Here is a 14,486-nt window from a genome sequence, read left to right on the forward strand (position 1 = left end):
TCATATTACCATCTCTTTAATTATACAATTAAGAAATTGTGTTAATAACATTACAGTTTTTTGACTAATAGATGAATGTGTTCGAGTGGAAGTGAATAGGAGTTGCCTTGTATGGGCCAACAGGCCTTTAGCAGTTGTCTCTTTCTTTTTAGTTCCCCCTCATTAAGTGGAAATAAGTTAAACCTCGTTGACTCACATCGTTAACCATGCAGCCAGTCACAATTTACTACATCCCTATTCGTCCCAAAGTCATTAAGAGCCTGCTCTCTGTCTGGCTATTGACCTACGCCAGAGTTCGCTGTGGGTCTGGAATACATTCTACACGTAATCAGAAATCATCTAATCAGCTCTCACAATGTCAAAACCCTTCAGTGTTATCTTGTTCCTTAGCCGACAATGTATCTTCTATGCAGGCTGAATTTCAAGCTCTATTAGCGGGTTTAAAGGATTTGGTTATGAGGCGTAAAGATGCCTGCATTTTATTGATATTAGGGAAGGACTGGATTTCTTCAACAGCAGAAGACATCAGTATACTACTGAGGAGTGTTAGCTCATCAGGAAATTAAACATAAAAGGCGTAAACTAAATTTTATATGAATCTCTTCACATGTAGGAAGTGTTGAATGAGGCTCGTAATGTACATATAATAGGAATGATGGACTCTGAAAAACACCTTTTGTCGATGTGTTGTCATAACACGAGAACTAAGTCAAGGATTAAGTTGACCCAAGACCGCATTGTAGTAGTCAAGAGATCTATAATGATGGGCAGTAATACATTTAATCACTACACACAGATAAGCAAGAGCCCGTCCATCACATATAGTAGGACAAAGTCTACATGGAAGGGCTCAATGTACACGAGATTCAGATTAGCCTATGAACATTACTAGCAGTTATACAATGTCTAAAAAGGAATGCAAAATATGTAGTATGCGCGCGTGCTTACATGCTAGATCACTATGTACTAATAAATTGATTGATTCAAATAGAAGAAAGGAAATCTCTAATATACCATATCAAATTACTGTACTGTATATGGATGTGTGAAAATGGTATGATAATTCTCAGGTCTCAAATCACTTGGTACCAAGCATGTAATAACAATATTTTAATATATTCCGTAACATGTAATGAATTAATGTAATTTAATGGCATATTTTTGATGCTAGATTAACTTAAGATTATTTGAGAACCCCCTTGAGATACCTGTAAGACAGGAGGGTGGTGGTAGCCTAAGCTACTCTGCCCTTTTGGGATGCCTTTCATTATTTAAAAAACTTACTTTAACTTGAAATGTATGATTACCCCCTTTCTTGGTATGATGTATGACAACCCCCCATCATGGTATGATGTATACCATGTATGCATTTACACATTTACTAGACAAGTACTTCTTTTCTATTAGTATTGTCATAACCACAATAAACTTCCCCAAACAGCCTAGTTTAGATCTATAATGGTCTTTTGCCGTTTTGAATTAATTTATAATCCTATCACGGCTTGTTCAATGTCCACATTATCACTCTTGTCTTTCTACTCTCTCCTCGGCACGTTCCCCAAGACGTGGAATCCAATTACAAATCTTAGTTTCTGAATTGTCTGCAAAAGCACGTATGCGCCTGATAACAGGTTGCATATTACGAGGCGTCTGGAATATAATGCATGATGGGCCCAGTCATCGGTGTAATGTTTCCTTTATTATTCTGTACCAACATTAACTTCCTGGTACAGTATTCGGTATGTTTGTTGTTGCTGTGTCTTCCATGTAATATGTAAAGAGACTGTGGTGGAGGTTCATGGTGCAACTTTGCTCATGGCATGAGCTCAGCTCAGTGATCGACTCCCTTCGTTGGAGGCCGCTTTTTTCTATAGATAAATGATAACACCCTTATGACTTCCTTTCAGTCGTTCTATTCCTTGCTATCCATATGCATAGTAAAACGAGACCATTGACATCCCTTGAAGTCATACAGGTACCGAACAGGACCGACGGTGGTGGTGGTGATGAATTCAAGTCTGGCTAAGGGGGTAGAGAGAGATACAGGGTAATCCATTAGAGGTCTGTAATCCTAAGAAGGTTAAGAACACCTGCTCTAAAATGTAGACATTGACAATTGGCACGAGATGCCGGGAGGCTGACGGCAGGGTGTAGTTGCCAGGTGTAACGTGTACCCGTGACCTTGAGTCTCCTGGGGAGTGTCTGGCTGTTCAAGGCCAAATGAGGACACGCCTGTTTTTCCTACCCATTGTGACTGTGTTGGTAAAGAAAAACGGTTTTAAGCTGCCATAAATTAAAACTATTTACTATGCATTATATATTTATTTAAAAGGACGTTTGCCTGCGAAAATATTTAGTTATCTATGTCCAACTCCGTGAGCAGGAACTGGGTCATGTTCTCACATTATACTACTGAAAGCCCAGTTATTAGACCCTGGAGACCTATCGGCATGATGTAACTGGAGCTTTGTAAATCACCTTGGTAACTCTCGTGTTCTTACTCTTACTCTCGTGATGATATCTCCTTAATGTATCTTAAGCTTGCTAGTGCAGACTATTGATAACATAGCCACGTATGACTAACCATCCTTTATAAGGGGGATTTTTAGCATCACGTAGCTAGCTCTTAATTCATATTTGTACCCCCCTTCATACTGTCTAGGGTAGCTGCACCGTCTCAAAGCTCTCAAAATGTACTCTATGGAAAGGAAACGAGAACGGTACCAAATAATATATACATGAAAGATACTGGAAGACCAGGACCCAAATTTGCACAGTAGAATAACAACATACTGGAGCGAAAAATACGAAAGAAAATGTAGTGATGAAAAATACGGAAGAAAATGTAGTGATGAGTAGAGGTGCCATAGGCACAATCAGAGAGCACTGTCTGAACATCAGAGGTTCATGGCTGTTCAACACCCTCCCAGCAAGAGTAAGAAATATTGCCGGAACGAAGGTGAATGTCTTCAAGAGGCACCTAGACAAGTTCTTGCAAGAAGTGCCCGACCAACCAGACTGTAGAGCATCTGCGGGCCGCTCCAAGCAACAGGCTGTTGGACCAAGCAGGGCCGGGCTCGGGACTAACTCTCCGAAACCCTCTCCAGGTATACATAAATGCAGCGGTACCTAAATGTGTTAATAAACAAATCAAACCTTGATTTGTTTATTATTTAAATTGTTACCGGTACAATATAAATTAAAACATTATGTAGGCTGTGATAATTACTATACGGTACTTAGGTTGTGGGCCGGGCGTGTATTTTTTTTCATTGTTTGTCTTAGGCTAAGATCGGATAGCATAATCAAGACCCCTCCCTAATCAAGACCTCAAAGCCTGCCTTACTCGCTACACCCCAGCGTCCCGTCACCCGTCTCACCCCCATACTATACCCCCCACATACTAGGATGGGGTGAGGGTGGGGGCCAATCCCACCGAAGACAGAAGCCTCATTTATTCTCACACTATTAATATTAGCCCCAACCATCCCTTGGGTCAGATGAATGAAGACTGGCGAGAACACTGGACATTAAAGTTTGTAAATATAATTGAGTAAATAATATAAATTGTTTTAGAGAGCATAGCATCCGGGATATAGTAGTAACAATCCACACTCATAATAACATAGGATAAAAGCTACACTTGTGTATTTGTGAAATTTATGTAAGGAATTTACAAAGTCTTTCGCACTCTTCTGAGTGCTTTGTCAAGGCCTGAGTGTGTGACTTGAACGAGACTTACATCTCAACGTCTAATGAGGCTGCTATCTGGATCCAGACTTATTGATTGATGAAGAAGATTAAGCCACCCATCGTAACCCTTTCCATACCCCAAGGAGCGTGACTAATTGGATCTTAATAAATAGATGAACGAGAGCCGTCCCAGATGAACACCTCGATTAATAACAACTCGCTTGAATTGAGTTGTTAAAGAAAAATGTAAAAAATTTAAACTTTTAGTATTGTGATGTTGTGAACATGGCTAATGTTCATATATTATTACAGATAAGGCTGCTAGTGGAGAGTTTTCTTTTGTTTGACAGTAACTGAAGGTCTGGTAACGGGTCCGTCTAATTACCACAAGCTACACAAGCTTCAGAAAGCTTCCTGGCAATACGTTAGTAATGAATAAATATGATATGTTAGGTTAGGCTGACCTAAACTAACCTAACCTAACCTAACTTAACCAAACCAAACCTAACTAAACCTAACCTAACCGACGCTTGGATCGTCGACTTTATTTGGCGTCACCAGCTCTTTATTTTCGTCTAATTTCTTAATAAAAATATACTTATTCAGATTAAAATTATGTTTTCTCGTGTTGTACATTCAGCACCAACATTATAATGAGTAAATATATCATATTTATTCATTACTAACATAAGCTTTCTGAAGCTTGTGGTAATTAGACGGACCGCTGGTAACTTAGGCGAGATCAGCACTTTCCGACCTGACACAGACGCGTTAAAATCCAGTGAGGTCCAAGTCAGGTCAACCAGGCCGGGCTAACCCTACGTTGGTACCCCATGGGTACCCAAACATCGCCAATACCCCTGGGTACCCAAACATCGCCAGTACCCCTGGGTACCCAAACATCGCCAGTACCCTTGGGTACCCAAACATCGCCAGTACTCATGAGCTGAGAAAATGCCGCGAGACGGGGTGGAACACCACAACTTATCCTCCTGTTTAGATAGCACTCTTTGTAACAATGTGGACCATCGTACATATATTAAAGTTTTGGACAACTACAAAATAGAATTTGGTACCATTCACTTTATAGTCCGGAAAAAAATAAAAGCTGACAACCAAACGTAAAATATTCCAAGGCCTAGTATAGCACAAATATATCATATTAGGCCTCAGCGCGCATTAGGCCTTGGATGGTTAGGTTAATTTTATTGGCAACAAATACAAAACCTTTTCCGATTTGACTAAACTTAATAGTAGAATTGTCCATTACGTCAAGTGTGTGTATTAAAAAATTAACACGTTATCTTGAGATGATTTCGGGGCTTTATTGTCCCCGCGGCCCTGTCCTCGACCAGGCCTCCACCCCCCAGGAAGCAGCCCGTGACAGCTAACTCCCAGGTACCTATTTACTGCTAGATAACAGGGGCATAGGGTGGAAGAAACTCTGCCCATTGTGTCTTGCCGGCGCCCGGAATCGAACCCGGGACTACAGGATCAGCGTTTTGTGTTCTGCCCGTTCAGCCGCCGCCGCCTTATTTTGATAAGAAAAATGTGAGTGTCAGACCACGAAGAATTGAAACAGGAATTTCCTTAAGTACTTTCCTATTTAATAATACATATTCAGAAGGATATATTTTTAAATTAAATACATTATTAAATGTATTATTATCCTTTTGAAGATGTATTATTAAATACGAAACTACTTGAAGAAATTCCTGTTTCAATTCTTCCTTCGTGGTCTGACACTCATATATAATAGTGACAGTGTCAGAACACGGAGGAAAATGAAACAGGAATTTCCTTAAGTACTTTCGTATATTAATACATCTTCAGGAGTCAGATTCCTCCTTAGTCTTAATACGAAATAGCTTTCGTATTTAATAATACATCTTCAAAAGGATAATAATACATTTAATAATTCATTTAATTCATACATTTAATAATGTATTCAGGAGTCAGACTCCTGAAGATGTATTAATATACGAAAGTACTTAAGGAAATTCCCGTTTCATTTTCCTCCGTGGTCTGACACTGTCACATTTTTAATCACGTGTTTATTTTTCGTGATTTACACACACACATATAATAGAGTATATAGTTCCGATTATCTCCTGCAAACATGCTCCAACATAAAGACTCAACATCAAGAAATGTAAGTACTGTAAGTGTAATGTTTTAAATGTAAAACATCAACAACAGGACTTGCCAAAACGTATTGTTCCGTCACTCCCAACCACTTCATGCAGGTCGGTGTTCAATCCCCCGATCGTCCAAGTGGTTGGGCACCATTTCTCCCCCCCCCCCGTCCCATCCCTAATCCTTATCCTGACCCTTTCCAAGTGCTATATAGTCGCAATGTCTTGGCGCTTTCTCCTGATAATTCCCTTCCTCCACCCAACCTTTCACAAGAGCCGGGCACCTGGGTTCTCGCCGGTTCCCCAGACGCCATCAGCAAACTACAATTACCTGCCTGTTCCTTGTTACAAGATCCAAATTCGCGCCAGTATGACGTCACAGCCCGTATATAAAGACTTGCCTGTGTCCAGCACAGCTATATAGTCACGCACAGCTATATAGTCATGTCTCCACACGGGAGACATCTCCCGTCACGCAGGGTGCAGTCGCACCTCCACAGATCTCCATTATCATCTATTGATACTGGAAATGGCTCAAAAGGGCCACCACTTATGGGCTATTCATGCCCAAGCCACCTTTTGGGTGGCTTAATCTTCTCTCTCCAGCACAGCGAGAGGTCACGACCTCTACGTAGGGTGCAGTCAACCTCCACAGATCTCCAGTATCAGCTAATGATACTGGTAATGGCTCCAAAGGGCCACCACTTACGGGCTATTACTTCCCCCCCCCCATTACCCCCAGGAAGCAGCCCGTAACAGCTGTAACTCCCAGATACCTATTTACTGTTAGGTGACAGGGGACATCAGGGCGAAAGAAACTGTCCATTTTGTTTCTCGCCGGCGCCGGGAATCGAACCCTAGGTCCACAGGATTAGGTGCCAGCATGCTGTCCACTCAGCCACCAGCGCCCCGTGCGTGTGTACTCACCTAGTTGTGCTTGCGGGTTGAGCTCTGGCTCTTTGGTCCCGCCTCTCAACGGTCAATCAACTGGTGTACAGATTCCTGAGCTTACTGGGCTCTTATCTACATTTAAAACTGTGTATGGAGTCAGCCTCCACCACATCGCTGACTAATGCATTTCATCTGTTAACTACTCTGACATTGAAAAAGTTATTTCTAACGTCCCTGTGACTCATTTGGGTACTCAGTTTTTACCTGTGTGCATTCACCTAATTGTGCTTGCAGGGATTGAGCTCTGTTCTTTCGGTCTGCCTTTAAACTGTCAATCAATCAACTGTTTCTAACTAATAATGTATTTTTTCCACACACACACACACACAGGAAGCTGCCCGTAACAGCTGTCTAACTCCCAGGTACCTATTTACTGGTAGGTAACAGGGGTATCAGGGTGAAAAACTGCCCATTTTGTTTCTCGCCAACGCCGGGAATCGAACCCCGGTCCACAGATTACGTGTAAAGCGTGCTGTCCATTCAGCCACCAGCGCCCCAGACGCTACCTGGGGGCGTGCGTAAAAAAAAAAAAAAAAAAAAAAAAAAAAAAAAAAAAAAAAAAAAAAAAGACAGTTGAGAGACGGACCGAAAGAGCAGAGCTCGACCCTGGCATGCAAAACTGGGCGAAACATACATACAAGGGTCCACAGGTACTATCTAAACAGAAGGGTGGGGTTTAATACCACAAGAGGCGGGGAAGGAGATTTCGAGATGTGGGGAGGGGGGGCCTGGGGGGGGGGGGTTGTAGAGGTTCGTACCGGCGGATAGTGGAGTGTGGAGTGAGTGGTGCAAAGGTTAGTTTTCAGAAACACATACAGGGCGACAGCTCAACACTTAACTTCCATCACTAATCAAGATCTCGAATTCATCCCCAGGGCCTAGACCAACTACTGACCGTTCCTAGGTTGTTGATTGGTTCAATCAACATACTTTAGCCACGTTATTGTGACTCATCGCCTGCATATGACTAATCAAGATATTTCAGTATGGCGCCCTGTAGCGCAGTGGTTTTCGACTTCAGCTGAAACGAGGGACCTGGGTTCAATCTCTAGGCAGAACAAAAGCTATTGGGCACGTTTCCTGTTACCTGATGCCTCTGTTCACCCAGGAGTTTGACAACTGTTGTTGGTTGCATCTTGGGAATGGTCAGTAGTTGGCCTAGGCCCTGGGGATGAACTCTAGAAGCTCAAGTACAGGCGTGCTGTCCCTGACAACGGCAATTAATGATAATTATATAATATCGCGCACAGATTATCCAGAGAAATTGCAAAGTTTAAATACTATTTAGGTCAAAATCGTAACATTTGAATTGCTTTATATATGAAAACAATTAATATATTGACTATATTTTTTGCCCGAAACGCTGTGTGTATTAGTGGCTTTAGGCTTTAGTGGCTTTATTAGTATGTACTAGTTCTATCTTTAAATCCAACATTATGTTTGTAACTCGTCTTCAATGTATGTACCTTTACCTGAATAAGAATCTTAATCTTACCGTTTGAAACAATTTGGTTCGCCTTTCTAGACATTAAAAATATTAAGAAAAATGGTCGTCGCAAATTGAACATGGTTACACCTCAGTTTATTGTGAACATCTTCTAAAGCCTAAACTGTAGAGTAAGAACGAATATATTATGTTAGGTCAGTATTAAAAAAAAATTACACTAAAAACCGGTCCCTTGAAGAGACTAAGTACACTCCCCATTTTAAATACAAACTTTCATTTCTATCAACATGTAAATTTTTAATACAAGCTTCAAAGTAATATTAGAAAGTTCTCAAAGTATCGCAAAAATTAATATAACACGCCCAGATATATATATATATAATCTCCATCCCTCCATGTCGAGATTCCACATCGGAATCAAGAGTGCGGTTGTTCCCTACAAGGGGCCTCAGTTGCCTGGCAACATCCGAACACAACAAACAAGTTTGATGCAAACAAAATTACGAGAATGTGAAGGAGAAAGGCGGTGGTACATCACTAACCTAAAACACTGTCACTAAATGTACACCCCCGGGGCATTTTAGTTTAATTAGTGTATTTATACCCTCCATACCCGTCCTGTGGACAGAGGGTTGTGGTCACTTGTGGGGGGTCAACCTCTTGACACACAAACACTTAAGACAGTGGGCGAAGATTTCTGGTACAATACTTCAGGCATAAATTAAGTATGAAAGACTTTACTCCCTACAGTAATAATATTTATTTGTTTGACAGTATTTGCCCTATTTATAGTGAAAACACCGATGCTATTTTGGTCAATAATTTGGACATAACCTCTGAAATTTTTGTTCCCATTAAACAAAATTAAAACCAGTTTATTCGATATATACAGTATTCGTAAAGGAATGTGATGTGCCTTTCCACTTTATTACTGGTAACAATCATTAATCAATGTAACTATAGTTCTAAAACAGATGTATACGTTTAAAACGAGTAAATAGTTCAATCAAAAGTAATTAAAGAGAAGTGGATTAATGGGTATAAAAGAGAGGGAGCGCGGGACAGGCCGCCTCCTTCACCTCCCCCCACCGGTCAGTCGTTCAATACCCAGCCATATATCATTAATAACCCCCTGCACGGTCACCACAACACACCTGGTTATCACACATGTGTTAACCTATATATACTTCAAGTGGACACCTAACAGGGTTGTCCTGGCCCCACAAAACAAGCCAGTTCAACACACTCCGGGGACACTGAACCAAACACGGCAACCACCGCTTCACACTTCTCCTACCTTGGTATCCTTCTCAGATCACAGTTTAAAGTCATTCCGTCCTTCCGAGTGAACCACACTTCCATGAGCTTCTCCACGCCTTCGAAAAAATGCGTGTTGTTGTTGTCAGCGATCATATTGGCGAGAGTTTGGGACATGGTGAGAGAGGAGGTGCGGCGTGGTGACGGGCGGCCGGCGAGGGTGTGACTGGTGGCCGCTGCTCAGGCCGCCGCCGGCGTAGTGCGTCTCACTCCTAGTAATTTTCCTATCGTCTCTCTCTCCGCTTTGTGAATGAACTCAGGTGACAGAATGAAGGTATCATTACGTCGCAATTCTGATTCATTGTCCGATTGTAACACGTAGCTCGAGTAAATATTCATTTTTATGTGATATTGTTAATTTATCTAACAAAGGATTCCCAAGCAGCGATGGAGATGTTATTGGTGATATACACTATACAGGGAAGTTATAAGCTTAATGGTGTACTATTGAGAGAGCTCTAATATGATTTATGATGTGGGGGAGATGATTTGTGCATCATTGTTTAGCGTCGGATACTGATCATTAACTGGACGGGTGACCGTCGTTACTGATTAGTTATTATGCCGGCAACTTACCACAGAGTGCTTGTGCGTATATTGAAAAGCCTCTTGCACTTTTCTGTTCCCTTGCAACCTCTTCCCAATTTACTGACAAACGCTCACTTTCCTGTTTAATTTCCTTGCCTAATTTATTGTATTCACAAACTTCTATACAGTATCTGATTAACCGTTTTAAAGGGTATTTTTAATAGTTTTTCTTCCTCTTTCAGAACTTTTCCTTTTAACTTCCCAGTGTTCCTTATCCTTGCATAATTCCTTTATTTAACCTTCCAGAGTTGTTACCTTGCTACTCAAGTTTGCATTACTGCTTCTCAAATTTATAATTATTTCCTTATGATATTTAGCAACTGATACATTTTTTTTCACTCACTTTTGCATATTTGTTATGGCTCAGTTATTTTTTTAATTTACCGTTTCCTGGGACACCACACAGTCACGATTCTACAATAATTAAGTCCGTTGAATTCTCCATTTTTCCCAGGAGCTCGCTGACGTATGCGTGCACTGCACTGTATCCTTCACTGTAGGTAGGGAATGAGAATACATGAGAGACAGACCCGAGTAACGCTAGATACAGTACCTCATATATATATCTATAAAAGAGAATGCCAGAGAGCTTCCTGAATCTAGGTCCAGGGGCCGGATTCAGGAAGGTACTTACGAAGGTTTTTCCTCTTAGCTAAGAACGAATTCCTTCTTAGCGCCTTCGTGGCGGCTAGGTCCGTATTCAAAGAGTTACCCTAAGTGGAAAAATCTTCGTAAGTTCATTCCTGGATTTAAGTGTGGTTTCAACCACTCGTAGCTTTACGTAAACTGGATATAAGTAATTTTTTCTCTACTACATAACACTGGGATCGATTTATGATATTGGAACATGACCAAAATATTATAGCTGGTGAATCTAGTGAAGAGTAATCCTTCGTGTTAGTTATATATGCATTCTCTGCTTGAAACTTGAAGTAAATATGTGTTTGATGATAGTAGAATTATTTTTATAATAGCAAGATATTATACCAGTAGTTATTAAGTAAATAAACACTGGTGAACATGAAATATGAGAGAAGGTGATGAGCCCTGCCTGATGGGATCATTTACTATCACCAAATGCCCCTGTTCACCTAGTAGTAAGGGTGTACCTTAGCTATACATACCCATTTCTAATTTATTTAGTTTGGTTTTATTTTGAAATTAAATCTGGGTGAGACATAAAATAAAAATATGCTGCACAATTGATGTTAGGTAAGGAGAAGGGTAAAAATGTCACAAACTTTATTCATTGAATACTTAAAGCTATAATTATGACTATATACTGTAGATTATTAAAAAAGAGAGAGGGAAGTAGGGGTCCAAAACCTCTTCCTGTTATACAATTTGGGTGTGGAACAAGTAATTATCAAAAGAAGGCACCATGCCGGGAAGGCTATGTAGCAGTAAGGCAGTGAGGTGAGGCAGCTACTTATTTGAGAAATGCTTATTTTATTTACCTTATAAGCTGAGGCAACTTATTTTATTTGAGGAATACTCAGCTGATTCCTCTACATTTAGCATGGAACAAATTTGTGTCCAAGACCTCTTCCTGTTACTCAATTTGGCTGTGTGTAACCAAACTAGAAGTGCTCTACAAATCAAGGGACCCAGAATGTGGAATGACCTCCCGAATCATGTCAAAGGCTGTACCTCTCTCAACCAGTTTAAGAGTTAAACCAAGTACTGCCTAATTAACTCCATGTAACCTAACTTGCCTCCTAAATGTCAACCCATGTCTTGCTATTTTTTAAACAACGCTGTTCACCAACATGTGCAATTGCTGAGTTATGCTATGCTAACCCCCCTTTTTGTATTTTTTATTCCTTCTTTCAACACAATTTATATTAAGTTCTAGATATTAATGTTTTCTTGCCCGAAACGCATTGCGTAATAGTGGCTTTAGGCATTGTATGTACTAGCTCTATCTATATATCAATCCATTAATGTAACATCACTTGTATGTATATACCTTACCTGAATAAACATCTGAATCTGAATCTGAATCTGAATTTATACCTAATCCCGATTACTAAGTTTTAGTCTGTGTTTTTTCCCCCACACCTTGCCCGAAATGCTATGAGTATTAGTGGCTTTAGGTATTGTATGTACTAGCTCTGTCTATAAATCCAACATTATGTTTGTAAATCAACTGTATGTTCTTTTCCTGAATAAAATGTATTTATTATTTATTTTTTAATCAGTAAGTATTAAAAGAAGGCACCAAGCTGGGAAGGCTATGTAGCACCATTGTGTGTAACAATAAACCAATTTTTTTTTAACAAATAATGCACCTGTATGGTAAAACAAATCCTGTCAGCTGTAAAAATATTGATGCAGTTATTTAAATGAAAAATATAATGAAAGAAATATTACTGGTTTATTTTTATCCTATCTTTTTGTACTGTACAGTATATCCAAGGAAGTGAAAAATTGAGACATAATGCACAATTTAATGAATGATTAGCATGGGTTAGCAGTTCAAAAGAAATATGACTTGTATTACATATCAACATGAGATCTTAATGATCCATGGTCAACATGATTTAATAAGGATAATACAGTACTGTATTTGTAATAATACAAACTATAATTTAAAATCTTTATTACTGATTTTTTTTATTAAGAAGATTAGGTATACACAGCAATGTGCTGCTACCCTATTCTATATGGAATATTACACAGTGTAGATAAAAAACTAGCTATAAGTTTATCTAATACTCCCATCTCACAGGATGGTTAGACATACTGTACATGGAATCAATTTAGAAAATACCAGCCTCAATACAAAAAACAAATCAACTCTGACTAAACAACTCTAAGCAATTTTCACAAGAGGTAAGCACTGAATCATGGAAACATTATATTATAATTACTCTTACCAGTTTCTACAAAACTCCTCTCAAAAAATGTATTTTTAAACATGTTTAGGTATACATAGCAATGTGCTGCTTTCCTATTCTGTATAAAGGACCACACAGTGTAGATAAAAAACCAGCTACCAGCTCACCCAACATCCTCACCTCACAGGATGGCCAGTCATACATGGAATTAGGAGAGAACAAAATACTTAATGCCTGAATCTAGGTCCAGGAAGCTCTGTGTATTTCTTCGTAAGTGGGTTTGCTACGAAGGTTCCTAAGTGCGCCCTAAGAAGATGCTTAGGTGCGATTCAATAAGGTATACTTAGGAAGAAAATTGTTGGTTCACCTGCGTGCCGATAGAGGTCACTACTGTGTTTCGTTTGGCCAATCAGAGAGCAGCAACATTCTTCATATTAAAGATTTAGCGCTGGCTTATCGGAGCTCTACTGCCTCCTATTTACGTCGAATTTTCTTATAAAATTAGTATATTTCGAAGTAAAACAATGTTTTTTCAACTTCTACAGCCAGCACCGACATTGTAGTAAACAAATATGTTACATTTGTTGTTTACCTACGTAATTCTAAGAGATACTGTGTAGCTGTCCTTGTTGCTCGGAAGATGCGCTGACAATTATTGTATATATTTACTGAATTTACCCAAGGGCCACTAACTATCTAGTGACCTCGAAGAGGACAGAAAGCCGGCGGCTTGTTAAAGGGCCCGCCAATTGTCTTAATGATATTTTTTAGCTGGAATTTGGCATTTACGGCTTCAGCGGGTAGGCGGTTCCATGGGTTTATAGTCCTCTTGGTGGAAAAAAAAACATCTGTTTTCAGTCCTACTTGAGAGAACATACTCTCCAACACTATATCTGTGATTGTCCTGTTATCAGTGACTTCATACCAAATGGTATGAGGTATTTTGAGCTCTGTAATTACTTCACACACTCAGGAATATTGGAAGATATTCTTGTGCTGCACCCAGATTTTGCCAGTGGAGGCTAATAGATCAGCATTAAGTATTTTGTTCTCTCCTAATTCCATGTATGACTGGCCATCCTGTGAGGTGAGGATGTTGGGTGAGCTTGTAGCTGGTTTTTGATCTACACTGTGTGGTCCTTTATACAGAATAGGGAAGCAGCACATTGCTGTGTATACCTAAACATGTTTAAAAATACATTGTTTGAGAGGAGTTTTGTAGAAACTGGTAAGAGTAATTATAATATAATGTTTCCATGATTCAGTGCTTACCTCTTGTGAAAATTGCTTAGAGTTGTTTAGTCAGAGTTGATTTGTTTTTTGTATTGAGGCTGGTATTTTCTAAATTGATTCCATGTACAGTATGTCTAACCATCCTGTGAGATGGGAGTATTAGATAAATTTATAGCTAGTTTTTTATCTACACTGTGTAATATTCCATATAGACTAGGGTAGCAGCACATTGCTGTGTATACCTAATCTTCTTAATAAAAAAAATCAGTAATAAAGATTTTA

The 14,486-nt window shown here is 39.6% G+C and overlaps 1 protein-coding gene across 2 annotated transcripts in view; it reads right to left on the reverse strand.

The window, feature by feature from the left end:
• The window catches only part of SamDC (S-adenosylmethionine decarboxylase), a 42,570-nt gene extending 32,786 nt beyond the window's left edge, over positions 1–9,784 (reverse strand). Inside the window, exon 1 of one of the 2 annotated variants that reach the window (XM_069316649.1) lies at positions 9,524–9,784. In XM_069316649.1, coding sequence (XP_069172750.1) covers positions 9,524–9,660 — 137 coding nt within the window. In that variant the 5' untranslated portion in view covers positions 9,661–9,784. The remainder of the gene's footprint in view (positions 1–9,523) is intronic. The other variant, XM_045744714.2, reaches the window with a different exon arrangement.
• Positions 9,785–14,486: the final 4,702 nt, after the last annotated feature.

The sequence above is a fragment of the Procambarus clarkii genome, chromosome 8 (assembly GCF_040958095.1).
Source record: "Procambarus clarkii isolate CNS0578487 chromosome 8, FALCON_Pclarkii_2.0, whole genome shotgun sequence".
Taxonomy (NCBI): Eukaryota; Metazoa; Arthropoda; class Malacostraca; order Decapoda; family Cambaridae; genus Procambarus; species Procambarus clarkii.